At 36.6% G+C, this 15504-nt stretch overlaps 1 protein-coding gene across 4 annotated transcripts in view; it reads left to right on the forward strand.

Annotated features, from left to right (window-relative positions):
* The window catches only part of LOC127171492 (A-kinase anchor protein 2), a 112259-nt gene that overhangs the window by 22706 nt on the left and 74049 nt on the right, over positions 1-15504 (forward strand). For all 4 annotated transcript variants that reach the window (XM_051120171.1, XM_051120172.1, XM_051120174.1 and 1 more), the window contains 2 exons: positions 9904-9982; positions 14183-14315. In XM_051120171.1, coding sequence (XP_050976128.1) covers positions 9904-9982; positions 14183-14315 — 212 coding nt within the window. The remainder of the gene's footprint in view (positions 1-9903; positions 9983-14182; positions 14316-15504) is intronic.

Here is a 15504-nt window from a genome sequence, read left to right on the forward strand (position 1 = left end):
GTCTGTCTAACCCCAACCACATGCTTTATCTGGGCTTTGCTTGGTTTCGCATGCTCTCCAGAAAAGCAAAGCCTGTGGCCTGCTTGATGTTGGCCAAGCAGTTGTGTTTTCAAAATGAACTAAACTAGAAGCTTTACCTCAAGAAGATTACTGAAATGTAGTGGAGTTTAATGGTTGTTATATTCGAATCATATGCTGGCTTGTTGCACGTAACATTTATATCTTCATCACTATGTTCTATCATGCTGTTTTGCCGGGAGCGCATTATAAATATCGGTTTCTGCTAGTGGTGAATATAGACTCCCTTGCATCAACAATGCTAACCACAAAATGACTGCCTGACTGACGTACCGTTTGAGTATCACTTTATTTGTTTTAATAAGCATACCATTAAGATATAGAAAAACTGATTCTTGATAGGTTTGCCGTACAATTCCCTATTGTTACATTACAATAAGCGAACCACTCTGACGCTTTGCTAGCTAGCTATGTTTTTGGTCCATTGCCTCAAACCACAGGCTGCTGCTCCAACTGCTGCTACTGCGCAGGACAGTCGTTGGGTCCAAATCTGTGGCTTTCTTTTCAGCCCATCAAGTGAGGGAATGTCGCTAGCTTAGATGAGAAACGGGTTAGCGGGTTGCTAATTGCGGTACACTGGGTGGAGGTGACTGCACATGGGCGGATTTACCGCTTGTCTTAAATGCCCACCCTGAGCAATGCTGACTTGTTTACATGGATTTAGTCAAGCTCAGGTCTAGACCTGTACTAGAGGCCTCATTTACACTGTGCTCTTGCTAGCGTAGTGCAGGCAGCCATTACTATCGGGTTAAATTTAGCAGCAGCTGTCTGTGATGATTTGGCTCGGGGTTCGCATTTTTCACAGAGGTGGGGTGGCCCTCAGGTGGGTTTGGATTCCCAGAGCTCTCGGGTGTGGGGCTCAGCTGCATTTCTGAAACAAGTATTGGGAACTAACTGTGCTGTAACTAAAAGCCTTTCCGCTAACTAGCACAGCAGAGTCAGGTATTTCTGGATATTGCGTTATGGCAACAAAACAGCATTGGTTTCCTTGCAAGGTCAAAAATTGGTTTGTATCTTGATTTTCAATTTCTGTGTAATTTTGGTTCAGTTAGTTCATTGTTGGTCTACACTTCGGCATTGGAGGTTAAAGTCGGCATAAAATTAAAATTCACCCTATCTTCCTAATGCTTTCCAAATGCTTTCCCAGTATTATAGATCTTATTGTGAATGATTCATTGTTGTATGTGTTTCATTCATAAATCGATCTTCCAGTGAAACGACAGACTTTTCTCTGGTGTTGTATACAGGACGTCTCCAATCATTTATACATATCAACAACTGATGCATAGAATCAAGTCTTCACCCTAAAGTTTTTTCGGTAATCCATCACATTTGAATGTACACCACAATGTGAAAGATCTGTCACTACTTCAGTTTCATTGCAACTTTGCAATGAAATCACACCATCTAACATTTATTGGTGATCAGATCATTCCTTGTGGGATTTGAAGTTCCAACTTTTGTGTGGCCCTCACAGATCAGTGTCTTTGGCAGCTGAAGGGGTCAAATTTTGGAATGTACGTTATGCCAGTCCCATTCAGTCACAGATGTCAAACATTTTTGGTTGACCGGAACACGAAAGTAATGTGACCGGTCAACACCTGTTGCTGTCACATGATCCAATTAGCAATGTCTGAAGTGACCACCATTCAGACAACCAAGGCATGAGATGTTGGTAGTCAAAGTCAAGATATGACATTTAAAGGTGATGTTTATAATTTCTGTGCCATCAGCATCATCAAACGTAATTGAAAATGTAATGGTTTTCCAAGCATGCTCCCAATTTCCATTGGCTGGAAAAAAGGTCTTGCACCAAATTCATGCCATTGGTTGACCTAATGTTTCTATGAGATTTTAAGAGAAATTAAAGCTGCAAGCAGTGTTGTAAGGGTGAACGGTCAGCAATATGCATTTAAGTGGTAAAAAGGAGGAATATGCCATTTATATGTGCCAAACTTCCTGCTGCTAGCTGGTGGTGCTATGACTATAACTGAAAATTGGCATGTAGATGTCTTCAAGCCAGGACTTCGATCAAAACTATGAAGTTTGGTACAGACTGAGCATGGTATGTTTCAGTTAGTATAAAACATGACATATCCTGTTGCCAACAGGTGGCGCTTCAGGCCAGGACTATTACCAAACGTGAAGTTTGGAGCAGAGTGGACATTGCATGTTTAAGTTAGTGTAGGTGGCACTATGATTATAACAGAATATTGGCCTCTAGATGTGTTCGGGCCAGGACTCTTATCGAATGGGTGAAGTTTGCAGCAGATTGGACATTGTATGGCTAAGTTAAAACAACTTCCTTTAACATGATGAATCACTCGAGTTTTTCAGGCTGCCACGGACACACCCTTTAACGAAAACTCAAGATCTTCACAATTTACCATTACAAAGGTCTTTAAAGTAGACAGACCAAATCTGATGTCATTAAATCTCTATGAGCAGTTTGTTAGGGCATAAAACATGCCACTTCCTGTTGCCGGGTGGCGCTATGGCTATAACTGAATATGGTCATGGGCATGTGTTCAGGACAGGACTTTTATCAAACGTGAATTTTGGTGCAGATCGGACATTGTATACCTGAATTCTAACAACTTCCTGTTTCATGGCGAAACATCGAAGTTTGTCAGGCCGCCACGGACACGCCATGACAAAGAGCTTTAGATTAGACTGACCAAATTTGGTGTTAATCTGTTTAAATCTGTAGGAGGAGTTTGTTTAAATACAATGCCGGAAAATGGCAAAAACGGCACAAAACTTGCTGAGAAAATTCAAAATAACACTTTCTGTTGGGTTTCGGACTTCGTACCTTTTTTGTAAGTACTGGTGCGTTACATGTGTCTACCGAATTTTGTATGTACATAATGTATGCGAAACAGCCAGAGGGGCACTTCGTTGAAATTTTATAGATGGCGCTATCGAGCCATTTTGACACACCCACTTTGGAAACCCACATCATATGTAAATTTTCATCGCTTTGTAGTCACCACAAGTTTCATGGGTTTTCGAGCATGCTTAGGCCCTTAAAAATGTGATTTATTTTGAAGAAGAATAAGAAGAATCAGCCATTCCAATAGGGTCCTTCACCGCTTGGGCCCTAATTACACTCAAATTCAAAAAGTAAAACAGTCCACCTGATCTCCAATGTGATCATAATGCAGTCCATACTGGATGTTCTACCAGCAGGGTGTAGCTCTGCTGACATTGGAGAGAAGACATGGATCTAAAATAGCTCATGAGCACATGAGAACAGCTATGCACTCATACCAGCGTGTACCATATTTCTCTTCAAACATTTTTGCAATGTGGACACTGTATTAGTAGTTCTTCTTAGACACAGTTTGCAGTATGTGGTTTGCATTAATAAAATGAAAGACTGTCACCTGGTTTTATCTGGTTCATTGCCACCTAGATTACAGAAGTCAGACCAGTCTCGGCATATGGTCTTCATTGAGTTCTTGTAGCATGATGCATGCATTGCACACCACAGTGATGCAATGTGTTTAGCTTTCTGCACAGGATGCAATTATATTATGGTTTTATGATTTTTTTTTTTTTTACTTTCACAGGATGTTATTAGGGCTGACCTTATTATGCAACAAAGCGGTTTTCTGTAACTTACACAGCTAAGTTTACTGGTATGTGTGGCCTGTTGCAAGAGCAGAAATCTTTTGTGAACTTTAACTGTTCAGAACTAATTGTTCTGTTCAGTTCTGTTCATACTGCTATCTTTAAGTTTAAATATGGTGCAGAAATGTGTAAAATTTGTGTCTTGTTTAAAAAAAAAAAAAACTGACAACATCATTCCCGATGATGCTGCTTATATCCAGTTAAATCATCAAATAGAGGCTAGAGAAATGAAGAGAGGGTGGGAGAAGGCGAGAGAGAGGTGTGAAAGCTATGCCCCTGAAGCCACAAGCAAATCATCAGCAGCATGGGGGAGTGAGTGAGAAAGTCACACACTTGTGGACTTGCTGTATTCTTACATAATTCACAACAAAATTGTGTTATTTTGTTGACAAGCTGGAAATACTTCCACACTATTGAATTTGGAAATGTCATTTTCTGTTGTGCTTGCAAATACCACTGTAATACGAGAGACAGACATAAGTTTGCCACCCAACTTAATGATATGAGCGAATCACAACATCATATTTAAGAAAAAAATACAATATCACAATAACAAAAGAATGGATTCTAGTAGGCTTAACTTCGATATGAACATATATCATATAATTCAAATTATCCAGTATATTGTATTTGAAATCCAGTCATTTAAATGGGAATCCACGCAATTGTGAATTTTTTCATGAACGGGTTGATCATACGGATTCCCTGCTTTGGCCACACCTTTAAACTGTATAATTGATATATATTGATAAATGAAGTACATTTTTCATTTTGGTATTGGTTATACATCAGTACACGCTTAAAAATAAAGGTACTTCATTGGCATCCATGAAGAACCTTGAACATCCATGGAACCTTTCATATGCAGAAAAGGTTCTTTAGATTTTTAAAATGTTCTTCAGAGTGATTCTTTTAAGGAAATGTTCTTTGGGGAATCAAAATGGTTCTTCTATGAAATTACTGCAAAAATCTTTATTTTTAAGAGCATAGTGTTTTTGTAACACTTTGAACTAAAGTATTTCAGTATATTTTATTATCAGTTAATGCCACAATCGCAAATATCCTTAATGTGTGAACTCCAGTGTTTATTGGAAGTTTTGTGCACATGCTTTATTAAGTGCAGAGATTTGTTGCTCTCTTCCAGAAAAAACATTATTTTCCAATTTAAATAATGGACTGCAGACTTTCACATTGATGTAGGGGAATTTTTGAAGAAATAACCATGGCCTTAAGCGTCCAATAGATCTGTTTGCCTGATTTATTTATTTTTGGAGTATATGTTGATTAAAAGCAGGGTTTTGGTTTATGTGGTTTAACTGACATGCAAGAGATGTTAATAAGGTCAGTTAAAAAATGTTACTAGCAGATGAATAGCATATTTTACTTTTTAAGACTGCATGATCTACTCCTCAAGAATTCTCTTTTAGAGTTAATGATGAGGTTGAGTCACTTTTGAATCATAACTTTACTCTCAGATGTGTAGTTTAAGATCATGCTGGTCATAATTTCATGATGTTTCATACACTGTGGCATGCAGGTAATAAATGTTGTTTAGTGAAATGATAAATCGCCTTTTGGCTGTTTTGAATGTTTATAAAAAGTGCCAAAAAAATCTCCCCTAGTTTTGGAAATGTTGCTAAAAACAGATTTCCATCCAACAACTCTATAACAATATACTTGTCCAACCCAATCTCATGAGAGAACTATTTTATGAGATGCTGATTTGTAAGGAAATATAATTTTTACGAATACACCACCAATTCACCAAAACATAAAGAAGAGTTAAAAAGACAAAAAGAAAAAGTTACAAATTGCAGTTATAGTGTGTTAAACTTGTCTCTTATTGTACATACAAAATCACATGTACTGCTCGAAAGTACTAAAATATCTTCATCAGCATTCTTTATGGAGTCCCATCACTTTACCCCCTTCAAATGAGTTTCCAGTAGCACAAGAACTTCTTGAAGACTTCCTTTCTCAAAGTGCTTTCTGGGAAAACTATGTCCAGGCTATTTTTGTCTGTCCTCTGGGACGAGCGCTTGACTCTTGATAAAGAGCCATCGTCAGAAAAGACTTTAAGACATCTTTTAGCAAATAAGAGACACAATGAAAACAAAAGAAGCTTACACAACATTGCCTGCATTTGCAAGATTTTGGTCACAAGTAAAAACATAGAGCTGTAAAATGAATGTGAATTGCATGCTGAAAGTTTGATTTGATTTCATACTGAGATTTAATTCGATTTTATACTGAGATCTATGACATTTGCAGACTTTGAGATACATGAGGCATTGCTGAAGTCTATAGAAACTTGAGCCATTTTGCTCTCTAACGTTCTGAAAAAAAAAGCTGAGCAAATACAAAAACGATCCATGTATTAGTTAGTCTTTGTTAAAGAGCATTTCAATCAGAAATGTCAGCATTGCTTGCATTGGAGGCGTCAGCTGTAGGAGTCAACAGTGACACATACAATGACAGCTCGGGTCACTGGTCGCATACAACAGAGGAAATGGACTGTTTCTTGATCTCAATGAAAGTTTTGTCAACTCCATCTGCTGTGACTCATTGGCTCCTAGTTCATGGCTTCGTCCCAATTGGCATACTTGCGTACTTCACTGGAAATAACCAAGTAATATGACAGTATGTCTTACCACAGACCACCAGGAAGCTTACTGTTTACATCTTCATCTCAAGTGGTAGTGACTAGCTTAAGTCATTACCTTAAAGTTCATTATCCTACAAATTCATTATCATTACTCCATCATAAAATGCAGAAACAATTATAAATAAACCATTAATTTTTAGTCTTATTCCTGTGTCAAATGTACTGTTTAGTTTTTAACCGGTGAAATTCCAAATATTAACTCCAGTTATTCCAAATTAACAGTTTTCTATTAAAACAACACCAAAAAATGACTTTTTATTGAGACACAGAGATTGTCTTTAGGTTGTCTTTAGAAAAATGTGTGTGAGTAAAAAAAGTCTGAGCAGGTTCTTAAACGTTCTTTAAAAAATCAGTTTATGAAATATGTAAAAAGTATTAAATATCTTAAATAGTGTATACACAGTTCAAAATAAGAGTCCCTGTGTATTTCTGGCTTGCTTTTTCAGTCCTGCATTTTTGTCCTGGTTACTACTGGTATTTTGACTACACAACAAACTTATAATGCACTTAATTTTAAGTAAACTTTTGTACCTTCTTATCTGGGCTGCCCCGTCGGGAAACAAAGACTAAGAATGTTATTTAACACATAATTTATTAGTATGACTATATATGTATATCTGTTCATTAAGGAAAAACACATTGGATCGACTCTCATTGTACAAAGTATTTTATGTACTCCTTGGGAAAAAAAGTAAATATCAAGCCCTGTTACACACAACATGGGAAGCTGTATTTGTCAGAGGGGAATGTGGCCTGTGTAGGAGTACATGGCCAAGATTTTTACCCTCTGAACTTGGTCTCGGCTATAGTGACATCCTCAGTGGATTTCCAATTGTTTCTGTTAAACTTTAGATCTCAGGAAGTCTCTTATATTTTTTCTGTAGCAAAAGAGTAATCAAATGAAGTCAAAGAGAGGCCTTCGGGTGTTTGATGGCATCAGTAGAGATGGAGGGGGAGGCTTCAGTACCGCCATGCAGATGTTTTCCATTTGAGCTGGGAAACAAATCCTCATTGTTTGGGTCTCACCAACCCAACAGGCTCAACGTCACAACTGAGCGTTTTTATTACCTGTTTTCATGCTCAACTCATATCCCGAATTATTTACAGATGCTACGGTCTGTCTGGAAATTAGCCTCCGCATGAGCGATTTTTCAAGAGGTTTGGGCCACAGCTTACATGTCCGTGCTGAGGAACGCCTCTCGCTGCTGGCCTATTCCTGTATGTTACTCTGAGCTCTGGTATGTGTCGCATACTTGGTGTGAAATAGATCTTCCTTTAGTTTCCTTTCCAGATGAGAGGGGCGTGGAGTGTCGTGCCATTCCGTAGGCCATGTAACCAGTGACGAACGCTCTGCCGGTGTAATTACAGCCCTGCCGTCACATGAGAAATTGCTTGCATAGATTGAGAGTTGACGTTGTTATGATGCACATTACAGAAACATCTGCGCTTATAAAGGACAGAACCTTGATGTTTAAAATGCATACAGCACATAAATGCATTTTGATATGCTTTGTGATACATTTTTTAATGATTTAACGATGCTAGAGCCACTCTCTGCACAAAATATGCATGCTGATTCATGCACATTATTTGTAAATGTAGGGAAAAGCAAAAACTGTGATCAGTTTTAACATATATCATTTTTTAAAATAAAACAGCATGGCTTCAATGACAAGTCACATCATAAATGCACAAATGTAATATTTTAATGCTATATGACATAAAAAAATAATTAAAATTGCCCAAGCAGAATAGACAAAAACATCACATTCAGAAAAAGGCTGGTTTAACAAGAAGGAAGTGTGTTTATTTTACAGTTAAGTCGTATATTTATAGTCTTGGTAGATATAATTTCATTTGGAATTAAAAAATGATTATTTCAACATACCAGAGTGTATATTCCAGGTGCCAGAATGAAGTTAAACAGACAAATCGTGAGCACTTCCAGTTGGCACGACTGCTCACAAGGAGCATGAGATCTGATGCCAAAACAATCATTCTGCTTCTGCATTGTTTTTTTCTGTGTTCTCTTTTTTCTGTCTTTTAACAGGATGTCATTAGTATTCATCAGCTACTTAGTCAAACCACATTTATGCATAAAAACACAGTAATCAGTAAATAAGAGAGGCACATTAATGTTACACCCTCACTTACAGTATACTTGATTTAATACTAAGCTTTTAAGATAATCAAATTACCCAGTGGAAAAATACTGGACAAATACTTCTATTATCCCTTTTGAATTCCTTTATTGGTAAATTTGCTATTAAAAAAGCCTTTATCAGACAAAGGTACTCCATCATGTACTTATAAATGACTGCTGGAAGTTTCAGGTCTGACAATTCATCATAAGGTTTGTAAAGATTAATATGTTTTTAAAATAGAAGGTAGAAGGTAATCAGGTCTTTCCCATTTTTCTCTTTCTGATCATGTCAAAATCAGGGATTATGTTTCAGTTCCAGTACTCAGCTTTGGAAGAAGACATAAAAACCATTATCAGTTAGCTTTCATGTGAAATCCAGTGGCATCGTTCACTGACGGATATGTAAGGGTCCATTTTTAGAGGCACATTTGTTCACATCTGGATAACATATCAGTTTTCCCTCAGCGGAGCTCACAGGAGAGCACATACTGACTGGAGCAGCTCTCGGCACTGGAATGTGCTCGTGAAACTGTGTCAGAGCCAGCCAAGATATTTGAACACACTCAAGAACCTCAGTAACCTACATATATGGCTCAGTTTCCCTCTATGGGCTTCTCTGGTCATGTAAAGTGAATAAGAATTAGATCACCTACAGAGACAGTTGTCTAAAACTTAGTAAAGAGTTATGATGTGATATGTTTATATTATATCCAGTGTTGCAAAGTTGTGGACAACCTTTTCTAAATGTGTTGTTCCAGTGGGTCATATTTTCAACCATATTTTCTGAACAAAATGTGAATACTTAACCTAAACGATTATTTCTGCCCAGTTCGCTATTGGAAATGGATGACTTCCTGTTTTTAGTCAGTTGTTGTTAGAAGTGAAACAGCTGCTTAAGTATTTAGCTATTCACTGCATGCACTACTATGCAGCTTGGCTGACCATACATCCTCTTTTTCCCAGACATGTCCTGTCCGGGATTTCTAAATTGCCTAAAAATGTTTTTGTTTTGACTTTGTTTTCCTATTGTTTTCATGCTTGCTGACGGTAATGTCTGAAAGGTTTGACCAATAACATGCAAGCATTGTGCATAATTGGCCAATCGTGGTGTGCGAGAGGGTAGGATTTACAGAGAATGGTCAAAACAATGCAAAAATGCATAGAAAATAATGTATGAGGATTGTAGAAAGCATGTCACTAGGAAAACAAAGCCAAAACATGAACATTGTAGGTAATATAGAAATCCCGACTGAGGCAAATGGCCACTCTAACCAAGCTAAAATATTAGGCCTTGTTGTCACACAAAATGACTTGTTTATCATTAAAAATCTTTCAAATGTTACTCTCAGTGGTTTAACAAAAACAAATTCTATTATATTTTCAGGAAAAACGGAAAAGACAAGCCGAGATAGAGGACAAAAGAAGACAACTTGATGAACTTGTTCTACAACTTCAGCATTTCAAGGAAAAAAAAAAAAAAACTCTTTAAATCATCTCTGACTGAGGTTTGACCTTGCATCAATTGATCATTGATCAATTAAATGTTAGCTTTCAGTATGTTTTTCTTCCTTGTTTACATATCAATCCATTGTGTTCAACAAAGTTGTTTTATAGTGTAATTCCACATGGGTTTTGGTGCGGACCATTTGTCCATCTGAGTCCATTTGAAATCAAGACTTCGGCTCTGAGCTTCAGTTTATTGCATAGGATTTGCATCTTTGTATTCCACTGTGTAGTGTAACACATTTCTCAAAACTCTTTGATTCTGAATTAGTTACCTTTGGTGATCACCTTGAATTCATTGCATCATTGAAGCAGACAACTGCAAATGTCAATCACTGTGTGTTTTGGTAATAAAGTGAATCCTATGTCTGTCTCTGCACTATGCATACAAAGTTGGATCTCAACAATACAGGGTAGGACAGTGGAATCAAATTGGAATTTGTAAATTACTAGAGAAGTAATCTTAGATTTTTTTTGTCCTGATGCTAATCTGTTTTTCTCTCCGTGTGAGTCCGTGTCAGGAGAACATGTCTGAATCAGCTCTAGCAGGACACAAGTGTGTTATCAGATAGCCAGGGCTTTGCCTCATTTACACAAAATTACTCTGTGGTGTTATCACCCGAATTTTATGGCAGTTAGTTTATACAAAAAACACAGCCTTTGGTTTAAAGTCACTCATGAAAGAGATTTTGTCTAGGCCTCAGGAGAGAAGGACTTGAGGGAAAAGAAACACTTATTCTCAATGACTGCACAAGATTTGATAACGCTGTAGTACTGTGAGACTTTTGTAAAAACCGCAGACAGACTAAAAGATAACAGTGATTGCTTATATTTTGTGAAGAACTTCACACAACAGCTTACAACAACACTGACATTCACTAGCAAATTCTTGGTGATCTTAGTGTGAATGTATATCGTAATGAAAAGAATGAATGAATTAACGTTTGTTTGAAGGACTGAATTCAAAGTGAGGATTTGACTGAAAAAGAGCAGCATATCCAGGAAAAGAGATGTTTGTTTAGTTGTGGGTGTAATCGGCTTCTGAAGCAAGTTCTCATCGGAAAGTACAGCTCCAGTGCCTGTGATGTATGTCTAGATTTTGCAAGGGCCAACAGAAAGATTTGTATCTCAGTTTATTTTTTCATAAAGGATGAAATACGATGTGAAACTGTAAACATGGAGTCAAAAAAGTATGCTGTGCAGATGCTAAACGAAATACAAATATTTGTCATTTTTATATAGAGCACAACAGTCGGGTTCCAGAGGTAAAAACACTTTATTTTACGGTGCCCTTGTTACATGTTGCATGTCCTTTAGTATAGCAAAAACAATAAATTATGCAACTAATTAATTACATGCAACTAACCCTAAACCAAACCCTCATCCTAACCTGTACCATACAGTAAGTAAATGTTGTTACTTAATATTACTCAGTATTTAAATGTATAATTACACTGTAACAAGGACATTTTTAAATATTTGGTAATTTCTCTATCATTTTAAATTTGATTATGTCATTTGTAAAGTTTAATGGGATTGTGATTATTTCCTGTTAACTACACAGTCTTGTACCTTTGTATTTTTGTCTTTACTTTGTTTCAACGCATAGATGATTGGTTTGATTTGTGATTTTTTTTTAAATAAATGGAAAGTGAATGGAAAAAAATACTTACGAATCCTGATAGTAGTTATTATGTAATTGTATAATATACAAGCAACCAACCATTACTGCAAAATAATCCCACAGGGTGCTTAAAATAAGGCTTTGTGCCTTCCACAAGAGTTTTATTTTGCAATAATGATCAGCTGACCATACATGACACATGATACATGACACAAATTAAATGAAATCTAAACTGGTGCCTTAGACAATATTATACAGTTTAGCAGTCACTATATATTTAATGCCAGAATCCCACAATTGGCCAATTACAATCAAGTATCCCAGAGGACCATGCAGTAAAACATTAAACAGCTTTTTATGAGGAAACTTCAAAGAATATAATGCGATTGTCAGGTTATGAAAATCTGAAACTGGAGAATGGGTGCTTTTTAAAAAAATCTTAGAAGAGCTGCCTTGAGTTTTTTTAAGCCAAACATGTGGGTAGTCTTGAAATCTAAGACCACATACCTTCAGCAGCTTGTGAAACAATCCTGAGTTCCTGTGGTTGACCTTCACTGAGGTGATGACTAGGCGTAAGGGGTCTTGAGAGACCTCATAGCTCACATAGCTCACACAGAGTCAGTTCGACCACAGCTGGCGACTTCCTTAACAGCTGTTCATGCTGAACAGGTTATAAATGTATTGAAGTTTACATGAGAATGTGGCAACACGTGACATTTATATCCTATATAACTCAACTGTCAAACAATGCACATATAAAGGTTTTTTCTGTGGTAAGCCACAATCCACACAATAATGAGCTGACTAAAGTATAAACTAAATCCAGTTTTAGATTCAGCTGGTACATTCAGGCTAAATTCACCTACCAGCAGAGTACTTTGGAGCACTAAATATAGTTTACAGCCGCATTCTGTAACTGAATTGACCTTAAATGTTTGAGTGCTGTGTTTTTTCATTGTGAGGTTTTGCAAACTCACAGAAATGGAGACACTTGAGGTTTTAGATCTAGCTGTCTTCCACAGACCTCCTGCCACCAGTCTTGCTGTCTAAATGTTGCCATTTACTCTGCTAAAAAAGCTTCAGCCACAGATGGTTTGCTGGTCTTAGGTGATTCACTTTGGTTTATCAGCTCTCCCAGTGTCATAAGCCCATCCAAACCCTTTTAAACTACCCAGGCTCATTGGAAATACATGCCTGTACCTACATTTATGCAAAACTAAAAAATACACTGCAAAAAACTATTAGTTGATTCAACTTAAAATAATTTGTTACCTGGCTGCCTTAAAATTAAGTTCAGTCAACTCGAATAAGTTTAGTCAACTTGAAATGTTAAGTGACAACTTAGATATTTAAGTTCAACTAAAATTTAAGGCAGCTGGGTAACAAGCACATTTTTAAGTTTAACAAACCAAATAGTTTGTTTAGTAAACTCAAATATCTAAGTTTTCACTTAGTATAACTTAACATTTCAAGTTGACTAAACTTATGTGAGTTGACTGAACTTAAAATTTTAAGTCTGCAGGGTATCAAATGATTTTAATTTGACTCAACAAATTTTGTTTCTTCTTTGTTTTTTACAGTGTACCTAAACATATTAATTCCTGAATTTTTCAGTTGAAATAAACACTAGAGGCAGTAAAACTCCTCTAAAAAAAAAAGAAAAAAAAAATTCTTTTTACACAATTTTACACCGTTTTGATTAAGAAGCCTATCTTTCACACAATGCCTTGCACATTATTATGTTAAAACCTCAAAACAATTTTAAGATACTACAAGATTTAAAAATGGATTGAATGTTAACTTTTGAATGTAGCATCAGGTTTGCTTGGTAGCTCATTCAATATGTATAAATCCTAATTTGATTTCTCAAATTGACCCTTATGACTGGTTTTGTGATCCAGGGTCACATATTTTCAATGAGCCCAGGCTACCATTAAAACTAGCTTTGTCAGACTTGGAGACCAGTTAAACACCATAGGTTACAAAGTAGTTTCAAATGCTTAAAAAAATTGACGCTGTTGCTGGTTAGTTAATAATTGATGCCTAAACTCCCACCTCACTTGGGTTCATTCATTAGATTATGTTGTTTCAACTGTAATAAAGCTGTCTGGTGTTTTGGATGCTAGCAACTGCCTTTTGCAATACAGCTAAAAACATTTAGAAAATACTGATGCAAATGTCAATATATCTTGAGCTTGTGTTCACCACAGACCTTATTCCAGGCATTTATCCAAAATCCATTGACTTTGGAATAATTGAACTGCAAGTGCTAAAATGCTAACTCATTTCCAGGTTTTAGGACTAATTTCTGCAGCACTTTATTGTCACTATGGTTACAGGCATTATTCAGAGCTGTCAAGAGAACAGAAAAGCCGATTGTCTCCTGCAAACTGTATTATGCACATGATTACTCAAGAGTCACACCTCTTGCAGTATTAATAGGCCTACTTTTGTCAATCCCAAACACCTGTGCGAAGGAAAAAAAGACAACTGATGTAGACCGTATCAGTGAACTGAACTGATGCTTCTGTCTTGCAGTCCAAAGCCATGAGGGAGAGATGGCTTCTGCAGGGGACACCAGCAGTGCCACAAGAGGAAGAAGAAGGTCGGAGAAAACAAGTTGAGCAAGATGAGCTGCACGTCAAGACACTAGAAGATGCCATTCACAGGTACAGCAATGTTTTTCTCATGAAAAATAACCCAGTGTTTACCGAACACTTTCCACTGAGCTCATCTGAGAAAATAAGGGGTGTTTTTTGGGGTTACATGTTTATTTCCTGCAACAGCATCCATTAAGCAACCACTGTCCCAAACACTGGAGTCATTTCCTCCAGACTTCAGTGGGATCTGTATTTCTGCTCAGCTTTGCTTTTAATTATGAGAACTTCAAAGCTGTTCCCTTTAAGCTCATCTGGTAGACGTATTTGAACCTCTGCAGATGCCATTTTAAGGTTCCTCATATGGGATGCATTGCCAAACCAATGTGTGTTTTAGTTGATTGCTCTGCAGCAGGATGTTTTGACAATTCAACAAAACTCTCGCTCCGAAAACAAGGTGTTGTGACTGGAAATCCACCGAAATCGTGCAAGAAGCATTACACACTAAGCATGGCTGTATTGTAGCTTAATCAGCTGATATGCTTGAACTGGAAAAAACACATTGGGAATTTGATGTATAATCTAATAGAAAGATATGCATAAACAAAAATTGGTTACTAATTAGATGAAGCCTGAGAAAACATTGATACTGGCATGAGAAAGCCTAGAAGCTAATTATAGAAGAAAAATAAGATTATTCAAGTGTGCTATTAGTATACTTCTTTTAAACTAAAAATAGAAAAGTATACTTTACTTCTCAGAAATATGCTTTATGTACTTCTCAGAGATATACTTAAAGTTACATTTAAGTATACTTTATTTATACTAAAGTCAAAATATATTTGAGCTATACTTATGCTCAGAGAATCCATGTTTTAATTGTTATATGGTAGTAGGTGCTATTACACATCTTCTGTACAGAATTTCCAAAACACAAGCAAAGAAGATACCGAAACAACAGATGCTTCCAGACTTAATCTATCAGACATAAAACAGCATCAAAATTGTGTAACATTGTTGAATAAAATGTCAACCCATGAAGAGGTAATAATAACTGTCAAGCTTTGGGGTGTTGATCGACTCCGTCTACGTTTTGATTATCATTCTGAATTCAGTGCATAGTCTTGAACAGCTTTTTGTTCAAAATATTGTTGATTGTTTCTTTCTCTCTTTTTTTCCTTATTTATGAAAGTATTTCATTAGTAAAAAAAAAAATCAGTATACCTATAAGTTCACTTTTAGTATAGCTGCAGTGCAAACA

Source organism: Labeo rohita, chromosome 10 (assembly GCF_022985175.1).
Source record: "Labeo rohita strain BAU-BD-2019 chromosome 10, IGBB_LRoh.1.0, whole genome shotgun sequence".
In the NCBI taxonomy this organism is placed as follows: domain Eukaryota; kingdom Metazoa; phylum Chordata; class Actinopteri; order Cypriniformes; family Cyprinidae; genus Labeo; species Labeo rohita.